Source organism: Phacochoerus africanus, chromosome 3, assembly GCF_016906955.1.
Source record: "Phacochoerus africanus isolate WHEZ1 chromosome 3, ROS_Pafr_v1, whole genome shotgun sequence".
NCBI lineage: Eukaryota > Metazoa > Chordata > Mammalia > Artiodactyla > Suidae > Phacochoerus > Phacochoerus africanus.
The window spans coordinates 192,171,700-192,196,908 of NC_062546.1; the positions used below are offsets into that span (position 1 = coordinate 192,171,700).

The following is a 25,209-nucleotide window of genomic DNA, read 5'->3' on the forward strand; positions in this document are numbered from 1 at the left end:
TATACCTAAAGTATTATTTTATAGTCGAGTATCTAAAGTTGCCATTTTATTCGATGATGATGCAAGAAAGTAGGTTATATCAATGACTACAAGAAGCCTCCTCAAGGAGTTCCCTTGTGGCCCAGTGGGTTCAAGATCCACTGTTGCTGCTGCAGCAGCTTGAGTCGCTGCTGTGGTACAGATTCAATCCCTGGTCTGGGATTTCAATCCCATGTGCTTCGGGTGCAGCCAAAAAATAAAATAAAATAAAATAAAATAAAATAAAATAAAATAAAATAAAATAAAATAAAATAGTTCTTTACCTTAAAGAAAAAAAAAAAAAAGACCCATCCTCATCAAATTATGATAAGAAATGAAGCCAAAAACTAGCTCTGTGTCCACATGTCCTGGGGTCACGATTAGGTTTCCGTAATTAAAAACACTCTCTTGGTGAGCCACATAGTAAAAGTTACATTAGTTTTGTGAAATAAAAGGAAAACTACGTATATGTAGGTGTGAGTGATGATTATGTGCAGGGATGTGAGAAGAGTGTGGGAATGCGTGGGAGAGGTTTGGGTACAATCTCTCAAATATTTTCAGTTTTTAATTTTCTACCCATACGCGTGACTCACGCTGTTCTTGTGATATACAATTCTTTTACATTTTAAGAAATACAAAAGAGAAAGACTGACAGGTTTTACTCGATCTTGGTTTTTACTCGTCTGCAACTGCAGTTTTCTAATAACTACTCATTATCTATTTGGGGGAACATCTAAAGAGAAATCACTGCTGAATTTGAATGGGTTCGTCTACATCTATACCTTTGAATGTGGAGACAGATAATGCCTAGGAAAGTAAACAATGCTAAATTGTGACCACAGTCACACACACAAAAGGGAGCAGTGGCGGGGAAACCGAGCGCATGAGAAATAAAAGTGGCAAGAATAAAGCTAACAGAAAAGGATATGTTCAGTTTTACAGACAAACCATTCCTGTGTGGCATTTAAAGAAGAGCATTAGAAAAAGAGCTTCTAGGAACTAAGAATACTTTAAACTTCGGATCTGTTAAACCACAAGGCCTATAAGTCCAAGCACAACATAATCTAAGGTGGGGTAGGTTCCGGGGCTCAGTAAGCTCTTCTCTGCCAGAAAGGGCCTGGGTCTCACCTGTCTCCATCCTCCTGCAGTGTATCAGCCCCTGTTCTCAACGTCCCACTTCCCATGTGACCTTCAGCGTATTATTGCTTTTAATCTATTGGGGACTGAGGCATCCCTTTGGTATTGCGTATTTGGTATTCTTTGTAAAAGAATGACAAATTGACATTTACTGCTAGAAGGTAAAAGGTTAAATGAGATCATATGTGCTTAGACTTAATGAATTCTATCTCAAGACATTTGTCCTCATTGGCTTTATCCTCACAAGGTTCTAAAATAACAGATTCAGTCCCAAATGGCTAAATAAGGTTGCAGGTTACCTCTTCCAAAACATAGGGCTCCCTTTAAAACTGTGGTTACCAGGCTAACGATCATAGTTGAGTCCTTATAGGGCTAGATAGCTATATGGACGACACAGACGTGTAAATTAACTGCATATAGAATGAAGCTAACTGTTTAAAGCCACAGACACACACAAGCACATAGATCTACTTGGACAAACTTCAACCAAATGGGCACAAGGTAGGTGGATGAAACAGAGGTAGGGCTTGCCATGTCGAGGCAGTAATGCCTACAGAGAAGAAGCACAGTGTGTTCCGCAGGATCTCTGGGCAAAGCTATTCGGCCAGGATTTCTTTACTTCTCTGTCGTCTCAGTGTGAGACTGGGGTCTCTGCTGTAGCCAATGGAGTTTCCACAATGTGCAAAGTCCTCTCAAATTGAGGTAACAGGCTTCTTCCAACACCTTTAAATTTACTTAGTGATGACATCCTAAGGTGTCCTGTTTCCCTTTTCAGACTCCATCTACAAGGAAGTCATCTAAAGCCTTGGTGATCCTTAATGACCTTAACCGCATCTGTAGTGAAAGGGACTGCCTCTAATAACAGATCTCAAAAGCATCTGGAGGAGAATTTATGCGATTCGAATGGTGCTTAACGCTTTGTGATGAACTCATGTCTGGTTCATAATTTCTTTTTGTTTTAGCTGGGCCAAAAGCAAACAAACAAAAAAGCTGTGTTTGCCATCCGGCTCTTTATGACCCACATCTCTGCAAATGAGTACTTCATAGCTATTCATCCAGATACCATCTCTAGAAATGTGCATTGGTTCATTTACCTGTCAAACAAAACAGAAGCCTCCAATCCTTATCACACCAGACCCCAAAGTTGTGATCCCGCCCCGGTTTCATCAGTTACAAGGATCTGATCTGCCATATTCCACTCAACTTTCAGAGCTACAGAACCGCATGGATAGATACCATCTTTAAATGAAAACCCATCAGCATCCTTTTTCAAGAGCATGGGCAAAAAAAGGGTAAAATATGGTGCCCATTAGGAAAGAACAGATACCTTAAAGGGGAAAAAAGCTAGAGTAGAGCCCCTGCCTGAAATGTCCCATTGTTTTAGAGGGGTACAAAAGCAGGCTGGTTTTAAATCAAACCTTACAAAAAGACCCTTTCACGTCCTCCTGTCATTCTGACTGGAGAAAGGAAAAGGGTTTTCACCCTTCATTTCTCTCCCTGCTCGGTGAGCCTCTTCCTCCCCTGCATCTCTCTGTCCTTGATTTGGTTCTCCAGCTTTTTTTGGTCCACTTCTTTCTTCCAACGGCTTTCATTTGGGGAACATCATTTGCTTCACTGACTTTTTCACCGAGTCTTCTTTTTGAGTAAAGCTTGTTTACTTGCTACGTCTCTTACTATTCTAGTTTCCTTATCTGGTGGAGAAGTGAAGGACAGTCAGGCGCACCAAATGTCTTCTTTGGAACGAACACAAAGTGGTAAACCACGGAGGGTTCACTTTCAGAAGTTATTACTTTATGATGTAGGTGGGCAGTCAGTAGCTTCCTCATTACACAAATGAAAAAGAGGCACATTCTCTTCTGGGACAGAAGCACCGTGCTAAGGGTTGTTCCTCAATTTTCATTTAGATTGTCAGCAGCACTGTGAAGAATCATTGCCATGCTACGAATCTGGAGCGTGAGAGTCAAACAATGCAAGGTATTCTCCCCTAGTCCCATAGTTTTCAAATGGCACTAGGCTGACATCAAATCCCATGTTTTGTCATTACATGATTATGTTTCTGTTACAGCACATTGTGAGATTCAGTGCTGTAAGGTAACAGAGATGCATTTCTGTTCTCAATCAGAAATCTGTAAACTCTTCCATCTGAAGAGATTACAAGAACATCATCTGCCTTTTTTTTCCTTTGCTCTCCCTGCTGGGGAACCACCCCTGAGACACCCATGATAAGAAGAGCAGATGCTGCAGCATCTGCTGTCTTATTGGTTTATGCTACAGATTAACTAGAACTCATTTCCTGTGTATTTAATCCTTAAAGAAAAGTCAGGAGAATAGTTTGGAGCAAGGGTCCCATTATTTACCGAATGGCAAAACTGGTTTCATCCCTGTATAAATCTATTCTCCTAAAATAATCAGAAAGTGGATACCATTGGCTATGCTACTGATGCTATTACTGTTTTACAGTTAGCATCTTTGTGGCTTCACCTAAACTGGCCCATTACCCCTGGACTGAGAAAGACAGAGTATGTAGTTAAAAAAGAGAGTGGGTCTCATCACTTTGAGACCTGGGCAAAGGTCCTTGTTCTGACACCAACCCTTATGAAAGCTACACATATATCTATTTATCTTTTTGGCTCTAAGTTTCACCTTCCAAATGAGGCAACTGGATTCTATGGTTCTCAGTTCATAACATGTTATTATTCTATATAATCTATATGGAACCCCATGGATTTTTAAGAAAAATACCAAGAAGCATGGCACACTGGACAAGCGGAATGGCATGGCAAAAGATCTCAGACCGAGTCATCAGAGACTAGGCGGGAGGGTGCGGTGGGAAAGGTGGGCATGGCTAGGCTGCAAGAGTGAAGACAAAGTGGCTGGACCTGACAGGGTGGGCAGAGCTGCTAGCAAGCTTGAGAAGGGAGGTGGCTGGACTAAGGGAGGTGAGTGAAGTGGAAGGCGGAAGCCCTCCGGGAGGCACAGGGAAAGTGGTAGTTACAGGTTTGACAAGGTTGTCCCTGACTCCATCTCTAGCCTGCTGGGTAGCCTTTACTTCTTCTTTTTTTTTTTTGGCTGCGCCTATAGCATGTGAAAGTTCCTGGGCCAGGGATCGAACCCGAGCCACATTGCCAGATCCTTAACTGCTAGGCCACCAGGGAACTCTATCAATTAAAAATTTTTATTTATTTATTTATTATTTTTGATTAATTTGATAAGGATATTTATGTAGAAATAAATATCTTATGTAAGCATCTTTCTGTATTTAAGATAACAAATCTCTAAGATCTTTAATATCTTATAGAAATTTTCTATGGACATGTGAAATAGAACACTATTTTTTTTTAATGGTTGCACCCCTAGCCCATGGAAGTTCCCAGGCTAGGGACTGAATCTGAGCCACAGCTGCAACCTGAGCAGCTTCGGCAATGCTGGATCCTTTAGTTCACTGCTCCAGCCTGGGGATCAAACCCCCAGCACCTCTGCAGGGACCTAAGCTGCTGCAGTTGGATTCTTAACCCACTGTGCCAAGGTGGGAACACCACAAGTTTGTAATTCATATTAATAAATACTCTGGTCTGCCCTGTCCTCTCTCTACACACTTTAAAGAAATTAAATGACTTATTTTTTGTTGTTTAGTTTTATTTAATTCAGAGGAAAAAATGCCCATGAGAAGGCAATAGAGATCCCTGCTCACCACTTCCTGGTGTTGAGAGAGGCAGTGTGGCACAGTGGCTACAAGCAGCTGCTCGGGTTGGAATCCCAGGTCAAGTCTTTACCAGACTGGTGACCTTGGGCAAGTTCAGTAGCCACTACACCTGCAGTGTCCAGTGCAGCAGCCACTAGCTACTAGCCACATATGGCTATTGAAACATGGTTAGTGTGAGTGAGGAAATGAATTTTTAATTTTAGTTCATCTTAAGTAATTTTGGTTAAATTTTTAAAACTGGGACTCTGTCCAGTTATTGGAAAACTTTAGTTTCAAAAAAACTTAGATATATGAATTTACTCTTTCAACTATAAATTTTATGAACTCTAAGTACTGAATAAACACTTGTGGTAAATATTTAGCATCCCAATTGAAATACGTAAGTATAAATACCCACTGGATTTTGAAAACTTGATATAAAAACATACGAAAAATATCTCATTAATTACCGTATATTGATTATATGCTAATAAGAGTTTGGAAATACTGAGTTAAATAAAATGTATTACTAATTTCAATTTTTTTTTTTACTTTTTAAAATATGGCTCCTAGAAAATTTAAAATTATGTGGCTCACATTGTATTTCAATTGGACAGAGCTCCTCTATCTGCTTTTACTTCTTCCTCAATGATATGGGAATAAAAATAATTTTCTCTAGTGGCAACAAGAAAAGGTAACTGCAAAGTTCTTAGCAAAGTGCTTGACAAATAGCTAGAAGTGCTCACTAAAGAGCTATTATTTTGTGGCACGATGTCCATCTTTACTTTATCTGACTCCTAAAGCAGAATTTGAAGATATTCTGTGGGATATTCAACCTAGTCTCATAAAGTGCAAGAGAGCCAAAGAGGCCATTGAGAACACAGAGACCAATGAATGGCAGGGATGCTGAAAACTTCCCAAATGAACCCATAGTTTCTTTTCACCTCACAGATTCCTACTTTTATAACATTTATAACCTGTAAGATATGGCGTACACTCATTCAGTCATTCATCAAACCTTTTATTGGGTATCAATCCGTAGAAGAATCTGGACTCCATAATTTTAAATTCTAAAGTTTCTTAATGGCTATAGATCTGTGATTAAAAAAAATTTTTTTTACTCACATGAGGAAATACTGAAATAACTTTTAAAATGACAAGATACAGTCTATTCTTCATCTTTTGGTTAATAACTTCAATTGTCCTTACTGAACTTAAAATGTATTCTTTTTTCCCCCTCTCTCTTTCACTTTAGTTTCTACTTTTCTTTCTTTTTAAACATTTAATATTTTGTATGTTTTTCTTTGTTTCTTACCATTTCTAATCTTGGCATAACTTGAGGAACTAGAAAAATGCAATAATATCCCTTTATAAATATAAACAGAAAACAAACTAAAAGTTAAATTTCAGAAAAGCAGCCATTGATGGATAACACAGAAGGAAAATCTCTTAACAAACCTAGGTGTTCTGTGAATAATCTATTCAGTAAGTATTGCAGTGCTCCTGTAAATAAGCTAACCTTGAATTTTCATTCCCCCACATTTGATGAAGCACAAATTTTCTTTTTAGCAGTTCAATTCTTTTCCCTAAAACAACACTTTAAAGCATATTAAATTTGTGACTTTGTCTTAGTTTCAACGAGACAATGGAAGCAATCATAATAGCTAAAATTTAGTGAGTTCTTTCTAAATTCTAGGTACATTATAGGTCCTTTCCTTGTATTCACTCATTGAACTCTTAAAATAACTCCAAGAAATAATATGGCAGGCAGATAACAGCCCCCTAACAATGTCCATATCCTAAGCCCAGTAACCTGGGACTATGTCATTTACATGTGGGGGGGGGCAGAAGGGGAGGGGGCAAGTGGGGAAGTGAGGCTGCAGATGGCATTCAGGTTGCTAATCAGCTCTGACCTTGATAAAGGGAGAGTATCCTGGACTGCCCAGCTGGGACCAAAGTCAACATAAAAGTCTTCTGTAAGTGAAAGAGGGAGGGAGGGGAGTCAGGGGTCAGAGTCAGAGTGATGTTTGAAGATACTATGTTGCTAACATTGAAGATGGAATAGGGTCATGAGCCAAGGTTTCTTAACAAAACAAAATACATGTTAGCAATGGCACACGGCATCTCCTCTCTTCCAGCAGCTTACTCACTCTCCAGGGCTCAACTCCATTGCCACTTCCTTAGAGGACGCCTTCCTTGGCTGAGTGGATGAGGTTGGGCCTTCCAAGGATACAGTCTTAAGGCAGAACACAACTCTCATTTGAAGCACTGAGCATGATTACAATTTTACGTTTGTTTGAGCCCTTTCTGTCTCTGCCACCAGACTGTAAGCTCCATGAGAGTAAGGCAGAGGCTGCCCATCACCTCTCTGCCTGTCAGAGGCAAGCTTGTCCCTCTGCTGTCTGCTGAATTTCAGACGTTTAGATAATTAACAATCCAAATTCATTAGACACATATTGAATTTGCTGGACATGGTCTTAGAGAACAAAATGCATTCCAGAAGAATAAAGTAGATTATGGGGAATGAATTTCAAAAATCCTCGACTTTAGCCTCTAAGTACATCAGCTTCCTGAAAAGAAAATATGAGAATGAAATAGCTATCCAGAAGAAATTTGTTGAAGCATGAAAAAAATACTCCATTGGTATTTGGTTTGCCAAAAAATGCATTTTATTCTCAATTGCATTACTCAATTTGCCCAAGATTTCATTGTGCTGAAACTTGGAAAATGAGGATAAGCCTTAGATCTAGTCTTCTAGAAAGCAAAGAAACAAAAACAAAAGCAAGTATAACAAGGCTTTTTCTAAATTTGATTATTTAAAAAGGGGATTTTTGCTATTTGTTGAATACTTTTTCTAGCCATATAATTCTGTATTTCTACTTGTAATAAAGATTTTTAATCTTCATACATGGCCTCCCCCAAAACAGTTATGCCTACAAAGAGCATAACCTTCTATGTGTTTTTATACTATATATATTTATATATAATATAAATATCTATTTATCTACAGTTGAATTTGCTAATTGTTTTTGGTGTAAGTTTCTACATACTCCCATATATCTGATTTTCCCTTTTTCCATGTCCCTGTGTTGGTTTTAAAATATCAAGCATTTTAGATTTTGAATATTTTTTTCTTTGTCCATTATTTCTAAATATGTATTATTTGGAGAACTAGAAAGATGCAAGATTATTTGGACAAGATGATACCAGAAGTAATTTGAACTTATAAGCCTTTGCCTCAAAGACTTGTTTTGCTAATTACTAAGCCTCGATCACATTCAATTAATTTTTATACCCATGGAGAAGCCATTCAATTCATTTGTCCATTTTCTGTGGCTTTGAGATTCAGCTCACAAGAAAAAAATAACTGATGGGTTCCCTGTGCTTTTAAACTCCACATTACATTCAACTATGGCAAACCATTTCAAATCACACTCCATTACACAAGCTTCCTATCCCAGGGGAATCTTCCATTAGTATGTTTAAAATTCAACCTCACTAAAATGAAATAAGAACATTTACTCAGGATTTAGAATGTTTGGACGTCATTTCCTCTGCATGCATAAAGCTAAAACTGGGCAAAACATGTTAAACTCCCTTTGGTAATAACATTTTATTAAATTAGAATATTTATTGCAGAGTAAGAAGAGAGATTATTTGATTTCCCTTGAAGTAGTTCCCATAGTATAGTTCTCTCTGGTCCTGATTTTATTCATAGGACATAAATGTAAACAAATCTATGTTCCAAAGAGATGGCATTATTATTTTCATAAATAATTCATCTCCTTCATTTAGCCTTCTTCCTGATCCCTGGTTCTCAAAGAACGGGACCAGGAAGGAAGGATTACAGTGCCTAATCTACAGGACAGAACACAAATGCAGAGGTGTGCTGAAGGTCAAAAAGCTGATCAAGTAGCAGCATGACAATACCCTCAGAGACCCTCTCTTCTGGCCACACTCATGGTACCATGCTTTGGGGTAGATGTGGAACAAATGCACTAAAACTCTAGTGTAAACTGCCTCCCATCACTGATGAGTCACCCAATGGCTGATGAACTCTCATTGGTATAGTGACCTACAGAGACTCTTTGGTACTTAAATTGGCCCCTTACCTGCAAGACTTTGTCCTGGTATAATGCACACTACCTTACAAAACGATTCCATAAAAATAAACATTTTGGTGGTTCCAACAGACAGGACAGATGGAGTCTCTATTTCATGAACCCAGACAAATGAATCTGCACGTTTAGGTCATATGGGCTTTTAAGTGTAAGACTTGAGACTCAGGACACTGGGCTTTCCGACTCCATATGGCCATTGAATCACAACAGTTCGAAGACCCTCAGGTGAACAAAAGACATTCAGAAAAACCCCAAGTTCCTTTGTATCTAGTTAGGCAGAGAGTGAATACATTGCAAAAATCAACTAAGTTTAAAAAAAGAGAGAGAGAGAAGTTTCCCTTTTGGCTGAGTCCACATCATTCACCAACAAACTTTTCCTGTAAAGGGCCAGACTGTAAATATTTTAGGCTTTGTGGGCCATATATGGCCTCTGTTGCATAGTCTTCTTTTTCTTCCTTTTTTGTTTTGTTTTATAAAACTTTAAAACCGTGGAAACTGTTCTTAGTTCATCAGGCCTACAAAGACAGACCGTGGGCGGGATCTGACCCATCTACCATAGTGCATCAGAGCCCTGGACCTGGCAACCACCATGGGAAGATTTTTAATGCAGGTCTCAGGGAGTAACCGAGGTTCCCCAGTTCTGAAATAAGTGCACAGCCTTGACTCAGAAAAGAGAGTTCCCTCCCCAACTCACCACAAGTCAGGCTACCTTTACTTTCATCTATCTTCAACCAAAATTAAAGATAAAGCCAAGTTCGGCATGCTACAGACACTATATCCTTAGCGTTCACAAATTAAATTGTATGGTTTCTGCAGTTCCTGAATGGGAAAGGTGGTGTCTCCATAGCACCAGGGTGAGGGTTCGATTCCTGCTGGGCACAGTGGGTTGAGGGGATCTGGTGTTGCCACAGCTATTGCGTGGGTTGCAGCTGTGGCTCGGATCCGATCCCTGGCCCAGGAACTCCATATGTCACAAGGCAGTCAAAAATGAAAAATAAATAAATAAATTCTATGGTTTCTAATATTTCAGAGACTCGTGGATTTTTAAAAATGCTTCTCTCTTAAGACCCTTAAATTGTGCATGAGAGTTTCTTATATAATTAGAGAGATTAGCAGCCTACCTAGCACTTGCTTCTTGCCTTCTTTTTGTTTGATTTCTATCCTCCATCAAGTAAATGGGTAAATATTCCTTTTTTTTGGGGGGGGATAGGCCTGGAAAATGGGGGCCAGCTTTTAGGGTTGATGATTAGAAAATGGCATCCAAAATCTATAGACGTTCCCCAGAAAAGAGCACATCTCCATAAATTAAATTAATATCTGAGGCTTTCAACAAAATGTGCAATAAAGGACATAAACAATTCAGAAAAAGATTTCTGTTAATTATCCCATCAGAGGAAAAACTTTTGAGGAAGAGATAAATGAGGAATTTGAAGGAATTTCATAATCTTATCCCAGTTAAACTTCACTGAATTTTAATAGGCTATTGTAATAGTCTCAGATGACAGTACTCATGTGTCCCTTGCGAAAGCCAAGGGCCTACAGTGATTTATTCTAATGTTTACCTAGCCTCTCCACTGTAGACTGTGCAGCCAAACTATAATCAATGCCAGCCCAAAGCTGATCTCTGCATAAAGACTCAGAACCTAGACTCAGCAATAAGATTCTTTGGTACAATGACAACTTGAGTGCCAAAGCCTTTTGAAGAATGTCAACATTCAAACCCTTGTATTTATTGTAGTAGCTTTCTCTATTCTTAACTTACTCCTGGACATTTTAATGAAGAGTTAAGACGGCAACTTTATCAACTGAGCTTTTCATATCAATGTTACTTACTTAAAAATTTCAATGATACTCAAATTTTAGTCTATCAAAGCAAACTGTGCTGGGCATCACTGGGCCAGCTTAGTACCTGCCTACTTGGGGTTTCCCATCTACCAGTGAGATTAAAAACATATATGCATAGTGAAGTAAATAAACAACTAAAAGTTCGATGAAATAGCTAAAAATATGATTAACTGGAAATGGACTGACAAACTGTATTATAAAAAATGAGAAGAGAGGTCATTTATTCATTTATCAATCACTTAATTGGTATTTGTTCTCTACCAGGTATTAAATCTCCTCTGAAGACTGTTCCTTGGAACTCAGAACCATATATACAACTTTTTACTTGAAATTTCTCATCTATAGACCTAAGAGGCATTTCAAACTTAACATGTCTTACAGCGAATTTAAACTCTCTTGCCAAATCTTCTCCTTCAGTCTTCCCTTTGTGATTGGGAACTCAATTCTCTGGTTGTTCAGTCAACAAACAAACAAACAAAAAACCCCTAAACCAAAATACCATACATTTATTCTTCATTCCTCTCTTTCTCTCCTTCTTCATGTTCAATCTGTAAGCAACCTATACTCGTTCTACTTTTAAAATATCTCTGAATCCGGCCACTTCTCACAACATCAGCAACTACCATCTACGTCTTTTGCTGGGATCATTGCAACAGCTGCCTGATTAATGGTCTCTCTGCTTCGACCCTGGACCCTCTGCAGCCACAGATCCTGCTACTGCCCTGCTCAAGGCCATCCAAATTAATAAGCCTATCATTAATATAGCATGTACTACCCACCAGGCACCGTTCTAAGCTCTTTGCAGTTACTATTATTATTATTATTATTAATAATTATTTTGCTTTTTAGGATCGTACCTGTGGCATATGGAAGTTCCCAGGCTAGGGGATGAATCAGAGCTGCAGCTGCCAGTCTACACCACAGCCATAGCAACGCAGAATCCAAGACACATGGGTGGCCTATAGGGCAACTCTCGGCAATGTCAGATCCTTAACCCGCTAAGGGAGGCTAGGGATCGAACCTGCATTCTCATGGATACTAGTTGGGTTCTTAACCCACTGAGCCCTACACAGGGCGCTCCTCTTTGTAGGTATCAATGTTCCTAATCCTCACAATAACCATACATGGTTCTGTGACTCTCTGTGTTTCATCAGTGAGGAAAAGAAGGCACAAGGAGGACAGATCCTAATCACACAGTTCGTGAATGGCAGAGACAGGACTCAAACTTTGGCCTTCTGGCTCTACCACCCATGCTCATGACTTCCGTATCTTCTCTCTCCAATGGATTCCTTTCTAACCATCCCCTCTTTTTTTTTTTTTTTTTTTCTTTTTAAGGCTGCACCCATGGCACATGGAAGTTCTCAGGCTAGGGGTCGAATCAGAGCTGCAGCTGCCAGCCTACACCACAGCCACAGCCACACGGGATCATGAACCCACTAAGCAAAGCCAGGGATCGAACCCGAATCCTTATGGATACTCATCGGGTTTGTTCCCCCGGAGCCACAAGGGGAACTCCCCCTTCTCACTCTTAGGAGGGAAGACTTCCAGGCCTTCAGGATGACCAACCAAGCCTAACATGACCTGTGCCCCATTACCTCCACGACACCACTCTTCTGCTTTCTCCTCAGCTCCCTTGGCCACACGTGGCTTCCTCCCTGGTCCCCCAAAACCGAAAGCTTCTTCCCATATCAAAGACTCTCACCCTGGCTGGTCCTTCTGCCTGACGTCATTTCCTCACAGAGAGTGGCCTGCCTTACACCCTCACCTCCTTCAGATGTTTTCTTCAAATGTCACTTTTTCACGGAGGATATCTCCAACTCTTCCCAGTGATAATGTTCCTAAGAAACCTAGACATGGTTCCAAGCCCTTGACATATCCTTGACGTCATTAAATCCTCACAACAGCTCTGGGTGGAGGGAACGATGACCTGCATCTTACAGATGAGAAAAAGAGGGACCAAGTTGTTAAAAAGAGGGTAGAGAGTCACACAGCCGATAAGTGGCAATGTCAGGATTCTGACCTAGAGTCTCCGGCCCTAGAGTCTGTGATCTTACACACACACACACAATCAATCGATTAATCAATATACACAATTTAGTGATTAATGGTTGGCAGGAAAGTAAGAGAATAAAAAATCCGGTTGTTCAGAAGCTTGTAAGCCAGAGTGAAAAGATGGCAAGCCTATCAGGTTAAAGGAGATTGGGAGGTGGAAGATTTAGATGATCAGTTTCCAGAGTGATGTTTTCCAGAGCGTCATCCATGCTGCTCCTCCAGCAGAACCCCCCTGGGGTGTTTGCTAAGAATGCAGATTCCTCGGCTCCACTCCAGACCTTCTTCGTAGAATCATCGGGGCCAGGAGCCCATGGACTTGTATGCATAAGAACTCTTAGGTGATTTGAAACACATTAAAAGTTTTTCCAACCACAATCTTAGAAAGTAGGGAAATAGGTTCATTGACTTACACTAAACACTACAAGCCTAATACAGTATTGCCACAACGAGGTTTGCAAAATATACTATCACCATAAAACTCTGCAACTTAGGGCGGGGATCTTTGGGTGTGTTCATTGGTGGATTCCAAGTAACTACAGCAATGGTTGGTCCACAGTGGCCGGGTAACAAACAGTTGTGGAATGTGTGAAATTTCAAGTAGCGCAGGGGAAACTTTCAAGATGCACAATAACTTTAAGCATACTTTACACTGAGTGGTCCCACATTTCCATCTGACTTCTCTTGGAAATTCACTTTCTATTAGTTTTATCAGTATTTACTTAGAAATATGAACGCAGTAAAAAAAAAAAGTATATTGACTTTTGGAATTATTGATCTAAGTGTGACTTGAGGCTTTGGCATTTGGCAGCTGTGTGATGGCAACGAGGTATTCCATCTTTCCTAATCCTGTTTCCTCATCCATAAATTCACCACCACCTCATTTAATAACGTAAAGGTATCATATGAATTAAAAGGATCTTTGTAAAACACAGGGCTTTGTTATTAGGTGAATCAATTATTATTTTATATTTTTCAATTACTGTGAACTATAATTCGGGGGGAAATTTTTTAGCTGCGAAATTTTACAGTCTAATTAGTAAAATTAGGGGAAAAATGACTGTTTTAATGCCTGAGATGACAAGAGTAATACACATAGCTATATAACAGTTAAATGTAGAACACAAATTAAATTTCATTTGTAAAAACTTACGGGAGCAATGAGTTTGAAAACATTCATACTGAGTGTTTCATTGTAGAGATAATCATAGCCCAGTAGCTGAAGAACAGTACTGCCTTTTGAAAATCAAATATTGATTTGCTGGAGAAGTTGGCACAGAATGTTATAGCTTAGTCTTCTGTCACTCGGAGACACAGCCCAAGCCAAATGACTCTCACTTTAAAACTTTTAGTGTAACAGGTATTTGTCATTCATTATTTACTGCATCCTTGATATCTGGACATTGAAATCTAAGAGAAAAAAGTCGATCATGCTGAAACCATGCAGACTTCAATGCCTCCGCAATTTTGGAAACTTTTTAGCATACCCCCCCTCCATCCCAACTTGGGATGTCGGTGACTAAGCAGATCTCTCCCTGAGCCTAGTAAGAAAAACCTCTGTCCTCTACTTTATTCTTGCTGCTCAAACAGATAAGCAAAGGAAGAGTAATAGTGTCAATTATATTTAAAGCACAGACAGAAAGGTAATTTGACAAGTGGCAAGAAACAGCTTTCTAATTAAAACACCATGCATTCCACACAATGCTCAAAAACTTTCTTCTGAAGTTATGCATTTTGGAAAGGCATTTCCGTTGCAGAGTCAGAAATAAAAGCCTCAAATACTTTGAAGTTAGAGAGCTAATTACCATCATCTACACAACTTGACTGGTCACACGGGGTATAAAAATATCTATTAGGGGCTCTGCTCTCAAATTAGAGTTATACAATAAAATCCACTTCACAAAACCAAACTTCAACAATTTCTTGATGTTTCTGCACAAAAGTTGGTAACAGTATACAAAATGTTAGACAGAAGAGAGTTTCTAATAGACCAATGAACTGCACATTTTCATGACAGATTTAAGAGAAAAAAACCCAGCCCTTTGACTGATAGATGAAATTGTTTTGAAAGATTTTCCCCAAACAGTAAAGCACACTGTTAAACTCCAGGTCACACATTTCTTTGTCTAAAGCTGAAAATCCAAACCCTGAATCGTAACCTCATTTCTGTAATAACAGTTTAATCTATTAAGGCTGCTATTTGCCACAAATACCATACCATTATGATGAGGGTTCTGGGTCTACTCATTTCATCGTCACTTTCCAGAGGCAAAATTTCGTGGGAGGGTTCCTCCTGGCGTCGTCTACAAATGTGTGGACAGCTCCTCTGGACCACAGAACGAAAAGCTTGAAGCAGAACAATGCTGGCAGTGCAGCCCATCGCTGCATCCTGGAGCCCACAAAATAACTTCTATGTTGATGCTATGTTTGAAAAACAGTGGCTCCTTGTCCCTGAAAACAGCCTACATTGCAGCTGCAGCCAGCTCACTCTCCAATCACTTCCTTGAGCTCTGATCATCTGATCACCGCCAAATAGCTTGGATGCAGAGATGGGAAAGATTTGATCCACTGAAAGTGAACGCACTCAGGAATATTAGAGCATTTCGCCTGGAGAGATTTCTCAGTTCATTTCAAGAGCATGTTTCCTGTTCATTACAATGATGCTCTTCGATTCTCTTTTAAGAGGTCTGAGCAAATATATCTTTCCCACTCAGGCATCACATAAATCACTCTTTTTCACATTAAACAACTGAAAAACTGATGTCACACCAAAATTTTTTTTCCAAGGCAAATGAGTATCATAGAGTGTGAAAAGGATTTTTTTTTTTAATGTAAAAACTTCCAGAAGGTAATTTTGCTAGATACCTCACAAAGTGATTGGGGTTTCACTTTTCATAGCTCATAAGTTCCAGAAATGAGATTGGCTATTCTGCAACGTGGAGTCCACTGAATCAAAACAATTTATCAAAAGTTGTGCCCCTGTTAACCAAACCCATGTGAGTGAAACCAAGGCTCCCCCCTGCCCTCCGCCGTGATTTCCTTTCAATAGCCTGGTTGTTCTGTTCCCACACATGCAGTTCTGCAGCCTAATACATTTTTATATTTACATAGGCGGCTTGCAGGGCTGAAAATATCTCTATTACTGAGGTCAGGCAGCGAGCTCTGCCAAGTTGACCTCTTAGAAAAAGCAACTGTAAAGCATTTTCACCTCCTATCAATAAGAATTCAGGGCTTCAGGAAGGACTTTGAGGTCTTCGGTAGTTAAGAGTCTAGAATTCCCTGACTCCTTCGAGACTAGTCGCTGAGGACGGAACCGGGAGAGATGCTTAGAAGTCACGTGACCTGCTTGGACCAGCCTCAAGCTCTAATGGTATACTGTAAGAGAATAGGACAGCAGGGGATGCTGGTACTAAAAATATCTCGTGGAAAATAGATTTTGCTTACAAATGAGGAAAGAATGAAATCCCCAGTAGGATTTTCAATGTCGAGATCTTTCTGTCAAGCTAATCCTTCCAGTCTAACTCAAAGATTCAAAGTAAAAAATTGTTTTCTTTGGTTTCTGGGCCCCTGAGGGCGGAGGGGGCTGCAGGAAGTTTGGAGGTTTGTTTTGCTCTAAGGTGTGGCCCCTCAGGCCTCAAGAAAGTGGCTTTCACAAAAGCATCTATCGGAAGGCTCAATTAGGCATTAAAAGGTCCATAATCTGTCACAACACAGCCTTGTTTTAATTGCTGTGTTTGCTGGAGAAGTGAAACATTTTTTTTTCTTTTTTTAAAAGAGGTACTGGCTGCCAGGCGTTTTTCATCTCCCTCTGTTTTGAGCAAATATATTTTAGTGCAGCTGGAAAAAGAATAAAAAAATGCTAATGACACTGGCAAGTCCCTTAACTCCCTCTGGACCTTTGTCAGAGTGCCCGGGTGCTAATCTAAACCATTTTTTTACTCCAAACAACTGGGGCATTTACTGAAGAGAGGCTACAATTTAGCCTGTCTGGCTTGCGTATTGAATATCTATATAAATGGTTTCCACCATAGACTAAGCATGGAGTGGGCTTCCATGATTATGAATGTGTCTTTTCAAACAGGACTGCTTCCAGGGCCTCCCTGGGTGTCAGTACCCAGCCTCGCCCACCCACTCCTGCATGCCATGACCTAGCACTGTCCAGTCATCCCCTCAGGTTCTGGCCATCTGCTCAAAACTGAAAAGTTCAAATGCAGCAAAGCGCTGAGCAGAGGTGCTGAAACATTCCAGCAGCTCCTGTCGGCCACAGAAAAGGGAAGGTGGGTCCCTGGGTTAAACACCATGGACTTGGCAGGGAAAAGGCAGCTAGTATCCCAAACTCCTTCCTGGCCCCCTCTGGCTAAATCTGGCTAACCTCTGGGGTGGCTTTTGCAGTCATATGTTTCGGCAGATGCCAAAGTCTTTGGGGGAAATACATGATGTGCTTTCTAGCTATTAGGCCTGTATTCATTGATCCTCATCCTGCCTCTGAGGAATTCATCCCTATTATTGTTGGCCTGCTGTTATTGATGGAGTCTGAAAATTCTCTCTCTCTCTTTTCACTTCCATCCTCAAGGAAAAAGGAACCTCCAAGAATTAGTTTCTTGGGAATTCAATACACACCACAGTTAGGCCACGGACCAGAGACCAGAAGGATACAAACCAGAGGCTAACAGCTGAATGTAGAGTCCAATGTTTTCTCATGAAAAATTTCAAACATGCAGCAAAACTGCGAGCAAGGGACCAGATTCTGAGCTCTGTGTTGGAAGTAGTATATTCAGCTGGGGGAAGAGATAGAAATCAACCCACAGAGATAAGGCCCCTTTTTCCCTCATAGTTGGCATTCATGTTGACACCCAGGAAATATTTTTTAAAAGAAGAAGAATAAACTCCCCACAAGGGTCTGCTATTTTCTTTGAGGTATGAATAAATGCATCATTAATTTGGCCTGCAAGCATCACATACGCACTGCAAATGATTGCTGATAATAATATGTTAGCAAACAGCCATGAGCTCAGATGAAAATACCGTAATGGAGAAAAGAAGGACATGTGTTTCCCTCCCTCCTTCCCAAAGTCCAAATAAAGTTACAACAAAGCGGTAGAAAGGGACTATGTTAATATCAGTGAGAAAGGGTGGGGGGCGGTCTCTGAGAGTTCTTGGAAAGTTTCTCTGCAAGATGAAAAGTGAACAGGATCAATAACCAAAAGGAAGGACTAGCAAGCACTTCCAGGGCAGGAAGAGGCCGTGGAAAGAGGAGCCACAGTTCTCAGGAGACCTGGAGGACCTCTGAGCTCGAGGAAAAGAGGCACTAGATGTGAGAAAGTAGCGAACGGCTCCTCGCTGCAGACAGAACTTTAGAGCACGTGACAAATGACAACAGCTCTTGGCAGCAGGGCACAAGCTTCCAGAAGAAGTAGCTTAGTTGTCAGCTCCTTAGAGGCACGCCCTCATTACCCTGGCCGTGGCAGGTGGAGGTGGGTGTGTCTCCAGCCTGCCTGCCTGGCTCACCCACTCTGAAGGAAACGCACCTGTCAGCCTGAGAGCTGAGAGAAGGATGTCAGTCTGTCCAAGTGAAGAAGGGGCCTCTCTAGGGCTTTTCTCCCTGTTCCTGGAGCCAGAAGACAGAGCACTCTGGCTACCCCAACTAAGATCCCTCCTCCTTATATTTGGATTTATTTAGAGAGGGGCAGACAGTGTTTGTACTAAGCAACATGATCCAAGTCTAACGAGAGCCTCATCCCCAAGGTAGCCCAAAGGAAGAAGCAGCAGGCGAGGGCAGCAGGAAGGCTCCCTGTGAGCTGCAGAGTCAGATAGACTTCTGCCATCTCTAAGCTATGTGATCTCAGGCAAGTTGCTTAACCTCTCTGAGCCTTGATAGTATCCACTGTAACAAGGAGATAATCCTTTGTACCCATCACGATGTCAGTGGGAGGAGAGTACCTGAAAAGACCAATACAGAGTCTGGCCCATAATCATCATTTGGTGAGCAGGTTTGAGGCTACCTCTGCTGACAAGGAGAGTGGAAGCTCCATCTCCTCCCCTCAGCCTCCAGGCTCAGCTTAAAAATGACACCACCCCCATGGAGTTCCTGTGGTGGCTCAGTGGGTTAAGAACCCAACACAGTGTCCATGAGGATATGGGCTCGATCCCTGGCCTCCATCAGTAGGTGAAGGATCCGGTGTTGCCACAAGCTATAGTGTGGGTCGCAGACTCGACTAGGATCCAGTGTTGCTGTGGCTGTGGTGTAGGCCAGCAGCTGCAGCTCTGATTTCACCCCTAGCCCAGGAACTTCCATATGCTATGGGTGAGGCCCTAAAAAAAAAAAAAAAATGACACTGCCCAGGAGAAGTGCTCCTGGAAGGCCTCGCCTCACAGCCTAGAACCTTAGTGCTTATTACTGCACCCTATGGGTTTCCTTCCAACACACAAGCTGACATTACATTCAGATGGATTTCATTTTTAAAGGATGGGCTGGAATTGTGCTGACTGGTTTGCTGTATGCCCTGTGTGATCTAATAATAATAACAATAATAATATTTATAATAAAGCAAGCAAGCCCTTCCAGAGCACTTATTGTACGTGCCAGGCACAGTTCTCCTTCATATGGACACATATTGATTCATTTACGTCTCTGTTAGGAGGTTATGGTTGATCATCCCCATTTTACAGTTGAGGAAACTGAGGCATAGGGAAGTGAAGTCACTTGCTCCTAGACTCACAGCAAGGAAGTGCCAAAGCCAGAATGTGAATTGAGCCGGTCTGGCTACAAGGTCTGAGCATTTTCAAACCAATTCCAAAAGCCAAATATACACCAAGGAAACCCTGTATCTTCCAAAGTGGATTTAAACCAGAAGGCTCTTTGGCACACGGCAGGCTGCAGTGAGGCAACCTTGGAAAGACTTCTTTGAGAGCTGGTCTGTCCTTCCTGGGAAGATTTGTGATGCTTCCTGGGATCACAGTTTCAGACGGCGGCTGGGAGTGTATGCAGATCGATGGGAGTGTAAAACACTTGAAAATGTCATGAATTCGATAGGAGAATTTTTTACAAAATGTGTTGTATTTACCGGGTGAGGTGTTGATTGCAGAAGTGCCTCAGCTGTCCAAATGCGCTTCGGAAACAGACAGTGGGAATAAGGAATTAGGACACAGCTTCCTCTGTAACTCCTCGAAGCAACTTCTGCCCTTAACATGACAAAGATGTTGGGTAACACCGAAATGCTTCCAGAAAAGAGGCTACTTTGGGTCCAACCAGAATGTAACCATCACCCTAGGACACCTTTTGAGGCTGGACATGGCTCCCTTGAAGCCCTTGGAAGCTGACACTGGGAACACATCACTGTTGCACAGGGGACCAGCCACCTGCTTTTCTGGGCCAGCATGAGAATTTGGTGGTGACAGTGAAGCTGGTGGGAGTGGGGCTGCCTCCCAATGTTTGTCGCCCCCTCCTTCACCACCAGCGCTATTCTCTAAGAGTTGTGTGTTGGAAAGAAGCTGGAGACCCAGGCAGAGGGTGGAAACTCAATCCACTTCTTTAAGTCAGAGCCCAGCCTTTACATGGGAACTCACTGAGGGGTGGACTCAATCAATCAAATGATATGTAATCAAAATAAAGTCCTCCTCTGCCTCCTCCTCATCAGAGTCTGAATCCTGCCGGGTAAATTTTCCAGAGGCTCAGGAGTCATTCCCAAGGGAAAGTGACCCCAAAGGAGGAGAACCCTCATAGATTCAAGGCAACCGGGGATTTAACCCCAAGCTAAGTAAAACCAGGTCACAAACTTGGCCATTTTCCAGGGCAGGGATTAGCAAGAATCTTTTTCCTTGTCTCTTTCCAGATGGGTAAGTCCCCTCAGGTATATAAAGTCAATTAAGTGGGTAGAGGGAGTGGATCAGTGCTTTCTTTGCGGAAAAAGTAGAAAACAGAGCCCAGCCACGTGATTTTCCCTGAGGCCCAGTTGCTCTGTATCAACGGGCATCTTTGCTTCTCCTGGTGCTACTTCTACTCAAGAGCTTAGGACTTAAGTCTATTTTGATAGTTACTCATGACCTCTTTTTTGGTCCCCGTCTGTGATTTGCAGCGTTCTCTTCTTTCAGCGTCTCTCTCCTCATTTTCACTTAATGAGCGTGGCCTCCTCTTTACAGGCTTCATTCCCACTTGCTGACATTTATTGAGTTGTACAATTAATCACTTTGGAAACAGGCAGCCTCTTCTTTCATTTAAAAAATCCAATTGCTGTTGCCAAGCCCTTCTGGATCTGTATTTCCCTCTCGTTGGCACTGGTGCGGCTTAAAAGCAGATTACCCTTTTGTTAGTGTGTTTGGATGCATCAGAAAATGACCCTTCACTGCTCTCCAAGGCGGCTTCCTCATCAGCTGCTTCTTGCAGGGCGAGACGATAACGTCACTGTCTCATGAAAATCCCACCTTCCAGGTCTCTGGCGTCTATGTTTGTTTGAACTCTTCTCGGGTCAGAATAAATCTTTCTTATTCTTAGTAGAAGGCAGTAGAGCAGAACAGTTAGGCAAAGGCTCAGGACACAGACTGCCAAGTTTAAACCCCTGTTGAGACACTTGCTACCTTTGGGATGTTAAGCAAAAAATATAAGCCTCTGTTTCCTCATCTGTTAAGTGAACGAGTACTCATGAGGCTCTGCTGTCCAGGTCCTTGCGTGACATAGCACCAGACATAGGTTAAGTATTCAAAACATATGAATTAGTTATTACTGGAAGAGAGGGGATCCAAGGACTTTCAGGTATGGCTTGCTTTTCCCCTGTCCCCTTTACAAGTAGTATTTTGAAAAAAAAGTTCTGATTCTGCCTCATTGAGGGAAACGCAATGTTCCCTGGGTGGTGGAGGAGTGGGGGAGCTGGGCTTGCCTCCTCCGTGCTTTGAAGTTGGCTCCCATGGTAACATGAGACAAGTTCCATAATCCCTTCCCGGTCCTTTTCCATGAGTAAACACATTTGAAATAATATAATAATACCCCACTTACCCAGAGGGCACTTATTTTTCAACCTCAACTATTCTCATCACAGCCAAGCTCCGGGAAGCAAGAGAAACAACTTCTGCAGGGCCAGAAAGGGATAGTACCGACTCATTAGGGTATGAAGCTTAAGGGAGTCACTTACGGAAGGGGGGTCTTCATACCTTTGGCATTTAAGGCCACCTTAGGCAGGATTCCGAAGCGCTCGCTGAACTAAGCTTGTAAGGACCTCTGTTGAGAAGAAATATAACTCCAACTTGCCCTGGTCCAGCGGGAATAGGACACAGCCACCTACAACTGGAAAGATGTCCCTGCTGAGGGGTGGACTGCTGAGAGCCCTCTAATTTCCTCAAAGGGTTGTGGTGATCCCAGCAATGAAACCAGCCTACTGAGACCCACACCACCAGACAGGGTTGCAGACTTAGGCACCTGAGCCAGGAATGAAGGGTCCTAGCTCTAGCCTGGTCCCTAGGAAGTGACTCAACATTTGAATCCTCTGAACCTCATTTTCCTCAACTATACAATGGAGCTAAGATGACCTCTTTTGCAGAGTTATTTTAACAAAAAACATGCTTTTTTAAAAATTAAATTTGTTTTTTATTCGGGTAGAGTTGATTTACAATGTTGAGTTGTTTTCTGCTGTATGGTATAGTGTCCCAGTCATATACACACACACTTTCCCTTTCTTATATCATCTTCCATCACGGCCTGTCCCAAGAGACTGGATATAGTTCCCTGTGCTACACAGTTGGACCTCATTGCTCATCCATTCTAAATGTAATAGTTTGCATCTACTAACCCCAAACGCCCCATCCAGACATGCCATGTATAAAACACTGGCATAAATGGTAGATTTTATCATTCTTCAATGTGTATTCCTAACACAGCTATTCTTCTTCTTCTTGTTCTAAGAAAGCACTTAGGAGAGTAAGTAACAACGGTGCAAGTCGATGTTCAGGGCTAACACAGGTCCAGGTAAACACACACACCAAAGAGAGAGTCTCTGTCCTGGGAGGAATTGTCAAGGTCAAGTGGCAGGTGAGGCAGGAAGTATCACTGGCTCCTCTTTACCAGCCAACTGAGCCCAGGGTACATGCCTGGGTTTGACCAATTGACAGGTACGACCATCCCCTGCCCCCACAAGGAAGGGCTAGACATAGTCTGACATACATAAAAGAACTCAATATCCCTAGTATCTGGGACTAACCCATGTTGAGGGCCACAGACATCATAAAGGCTGTAAATTACATACAGGGTTCTAGTCCAGGACAATAACGGGAGGTCCCAACAAGGACACTGAGGCATCCAGAACGTTCAAATGATGTCCAGTGGCTACCATATTATTATGAATAAAACCATCTGGAACATTCACGATAAATTTCCACCGGTGACTGCTTTTAATTTTTAAAAGTTTGTGATTACATGGGACCAATTACATGATCTTCAAAAGCTGGTTATGAAAAAAACTATTCTCCGCTGTGGCTGGATCAACGAGCTATGAACTGTACTTTCAGTACTTGTTCTACTTTATTTTCTATGTTCATTTTTCCCCCTTTTGAATTGTGGCAGGAATTAGCCACCCACGTCCTAAACATTCCAAGTCAAATCTCGTTTACAATGATCACGAACTGCTTTCCAAATGTGAAAATGGCAGTGTTTTAAGTCATTTACAAATGTGCTTTCCAAACTAATTTGAAAGCTGAAAAGGATGGTAAGCAAATCGCCATTCCACTTTCTTTGCCCAAATGCAGGGGAGCAACCCAACATGTCATTTGAGGGTTGGTGCAAAGCATCCAGCTCAGGGCTGCTGAAAGGAAATGAGGACAAAGCAAGGTTGCCACCCAGAAGGAGTAGGAGAGGCAGGGCTGTACTCAAAAGATTAACTTGATAAGATAATATTCAGCTTCCGTCTAAACCCCCAAAATGCAGGATGCAGATTTTTCAAGTCTGTGTTCCTATTATCTCCAGTTCCTGCTATAGACAAATGAAACAGTTCTGCAGGATTTGTGTAGCCTGCATTCGGGCGGGATGCGGTGGGAACAGCAGTGGATGGGGTTGGGGCTCTGACGCCAGTGAGGACTTTAGGCAAATCTTGTTACCTCGCTTTCTCTGGATCTAAGTTGGCTTGTCCGTAAAGTTAGAGTTAGAAAGGATGTTCACAGGTTCCTTCCAGATCTAGAGTCTAACAGCTTTCTCTAACTATGGATTCAGCGAGAAGACCAGTAACACATGTCTGGGCTTTGGGGTGAAGGAAGCTGGGAAGAGTTGTCGCTGGTGCCTACCACATCCCCTTACCAATATTTTTTAAAAGGTGACAGTGAATCACAAGCAATGTTGAAAAAGAGGTAGAAGCACTTGGAAGAGTTAGAGGTGTCAACTTGAGAAAATATGCACAACTGGAAGTGGAGAGTTAAGTTTTACAGGGGGCAAAATGAGGACTACAGCTTGGGAGGCAGCATTTCCGACAGCTCTGAAATACTGCTCCAAAGTGGTGGAGGGAAGGTCAGTATATATGTGGTTCTGGTGAAGGCAGAGGTACATATGACCAAGCCCACATTTTTACAGAAGGCCACTGCTAGTCATGAGGAGCGGACATCACCATGAAAGATCTTGGTACTTTTCTAGATACGAGGAGATGCAAGAATCTTCTCCTGAAAATATCTATCTGAAGACCTGTTCTGCCAGTTTTCTCTGAGCGCAGAGTGCCTCACTCTTGATCTCTGCCCTGAGCTCCTTTCAGGGGGTATCGAAGGTCAGCAGCTGCAGCGGCTCATGATTCAGTCCTTGTTAGAGGCAGATGACAAGTGCGCATCTCCAGTTCAAAGGAGGAAGAGGAAAACACTGGGAATGAGGTAGTGGTAGGTAGCGGATGAAGGTCCACTAAACCCATTTTTCTTTTCCTGGCAACCAAGTCATTGCCAAGTAGGACTTTATCCCGCTCTCTATTCCCATCCAGCCCAATAGCCAGAATCACCCCACAAATGAGCTCTAACGTGTACACAGCAACGCTCTATGGACCAGGAGCAGATTGATGGGCCGATCGGAAAAGACTGGGTTGGTTTTTCTTTGGAAGTATGGTCGTTCTGCTGTTCTGTAGACCTGAGTTTGTTATTACCTGGCTTTGTGACCCTGAGCAAATGACCTCTTGCACTTTGTTTCCATTTCAGTGAAGCGGGGTTGATGACAGTGTATTCCTACCTGATAGGATGAGAAGGAATGAAGGAAATCGTCCAAATGGAACAATGATCACCGTGCCCAGGACAGAGTAAGGACTCAATAAACAGAGGAGCTCTGTTGCTTATGAACTCAACTCAGGGACCACCCAAGTTGACAGCTACACACCCAGGGAGGCGGCTGTGCCTCTTTGGGATGAGTGA

General features: G+C 41.9%; 1 protein-coding gene across 7 annotated transcripts in view; it reads right to left on the reverse strand.

Annotated features, from left to right (window-relative positions):
• Positions 1-25,209, reverse strand: part of DOCK10 (dedicator of cytokinesis 10) — a 276,033-nt gene that overhangs the window by 199,895 nt on the left and 50,929 nt on the right. The window contains exon 1 of one of the 7 annotated variants that reach the window (XM_047773646.1): positions 15,071-15,292. The exons of 2 other annotated variants lie outside the window; for them this stretch is intronic. In XM_047773646.1, the coding sequence (XP_047629602.1) occupies positions 15,071-15,232 (162 nt within the window). In that variant the 5' untranslated portion in view covers positions 15,233-15,292. Of the gene's footprint in view, positions 1-15,070; positions 15,557-25,209 lie in introns of those variants that run through there. 4 more of the 7 variants (XM_047773647.1, XM_047773645.1, XM_047773648.1 and 1 more) reach the window with 4 other exon arrangements.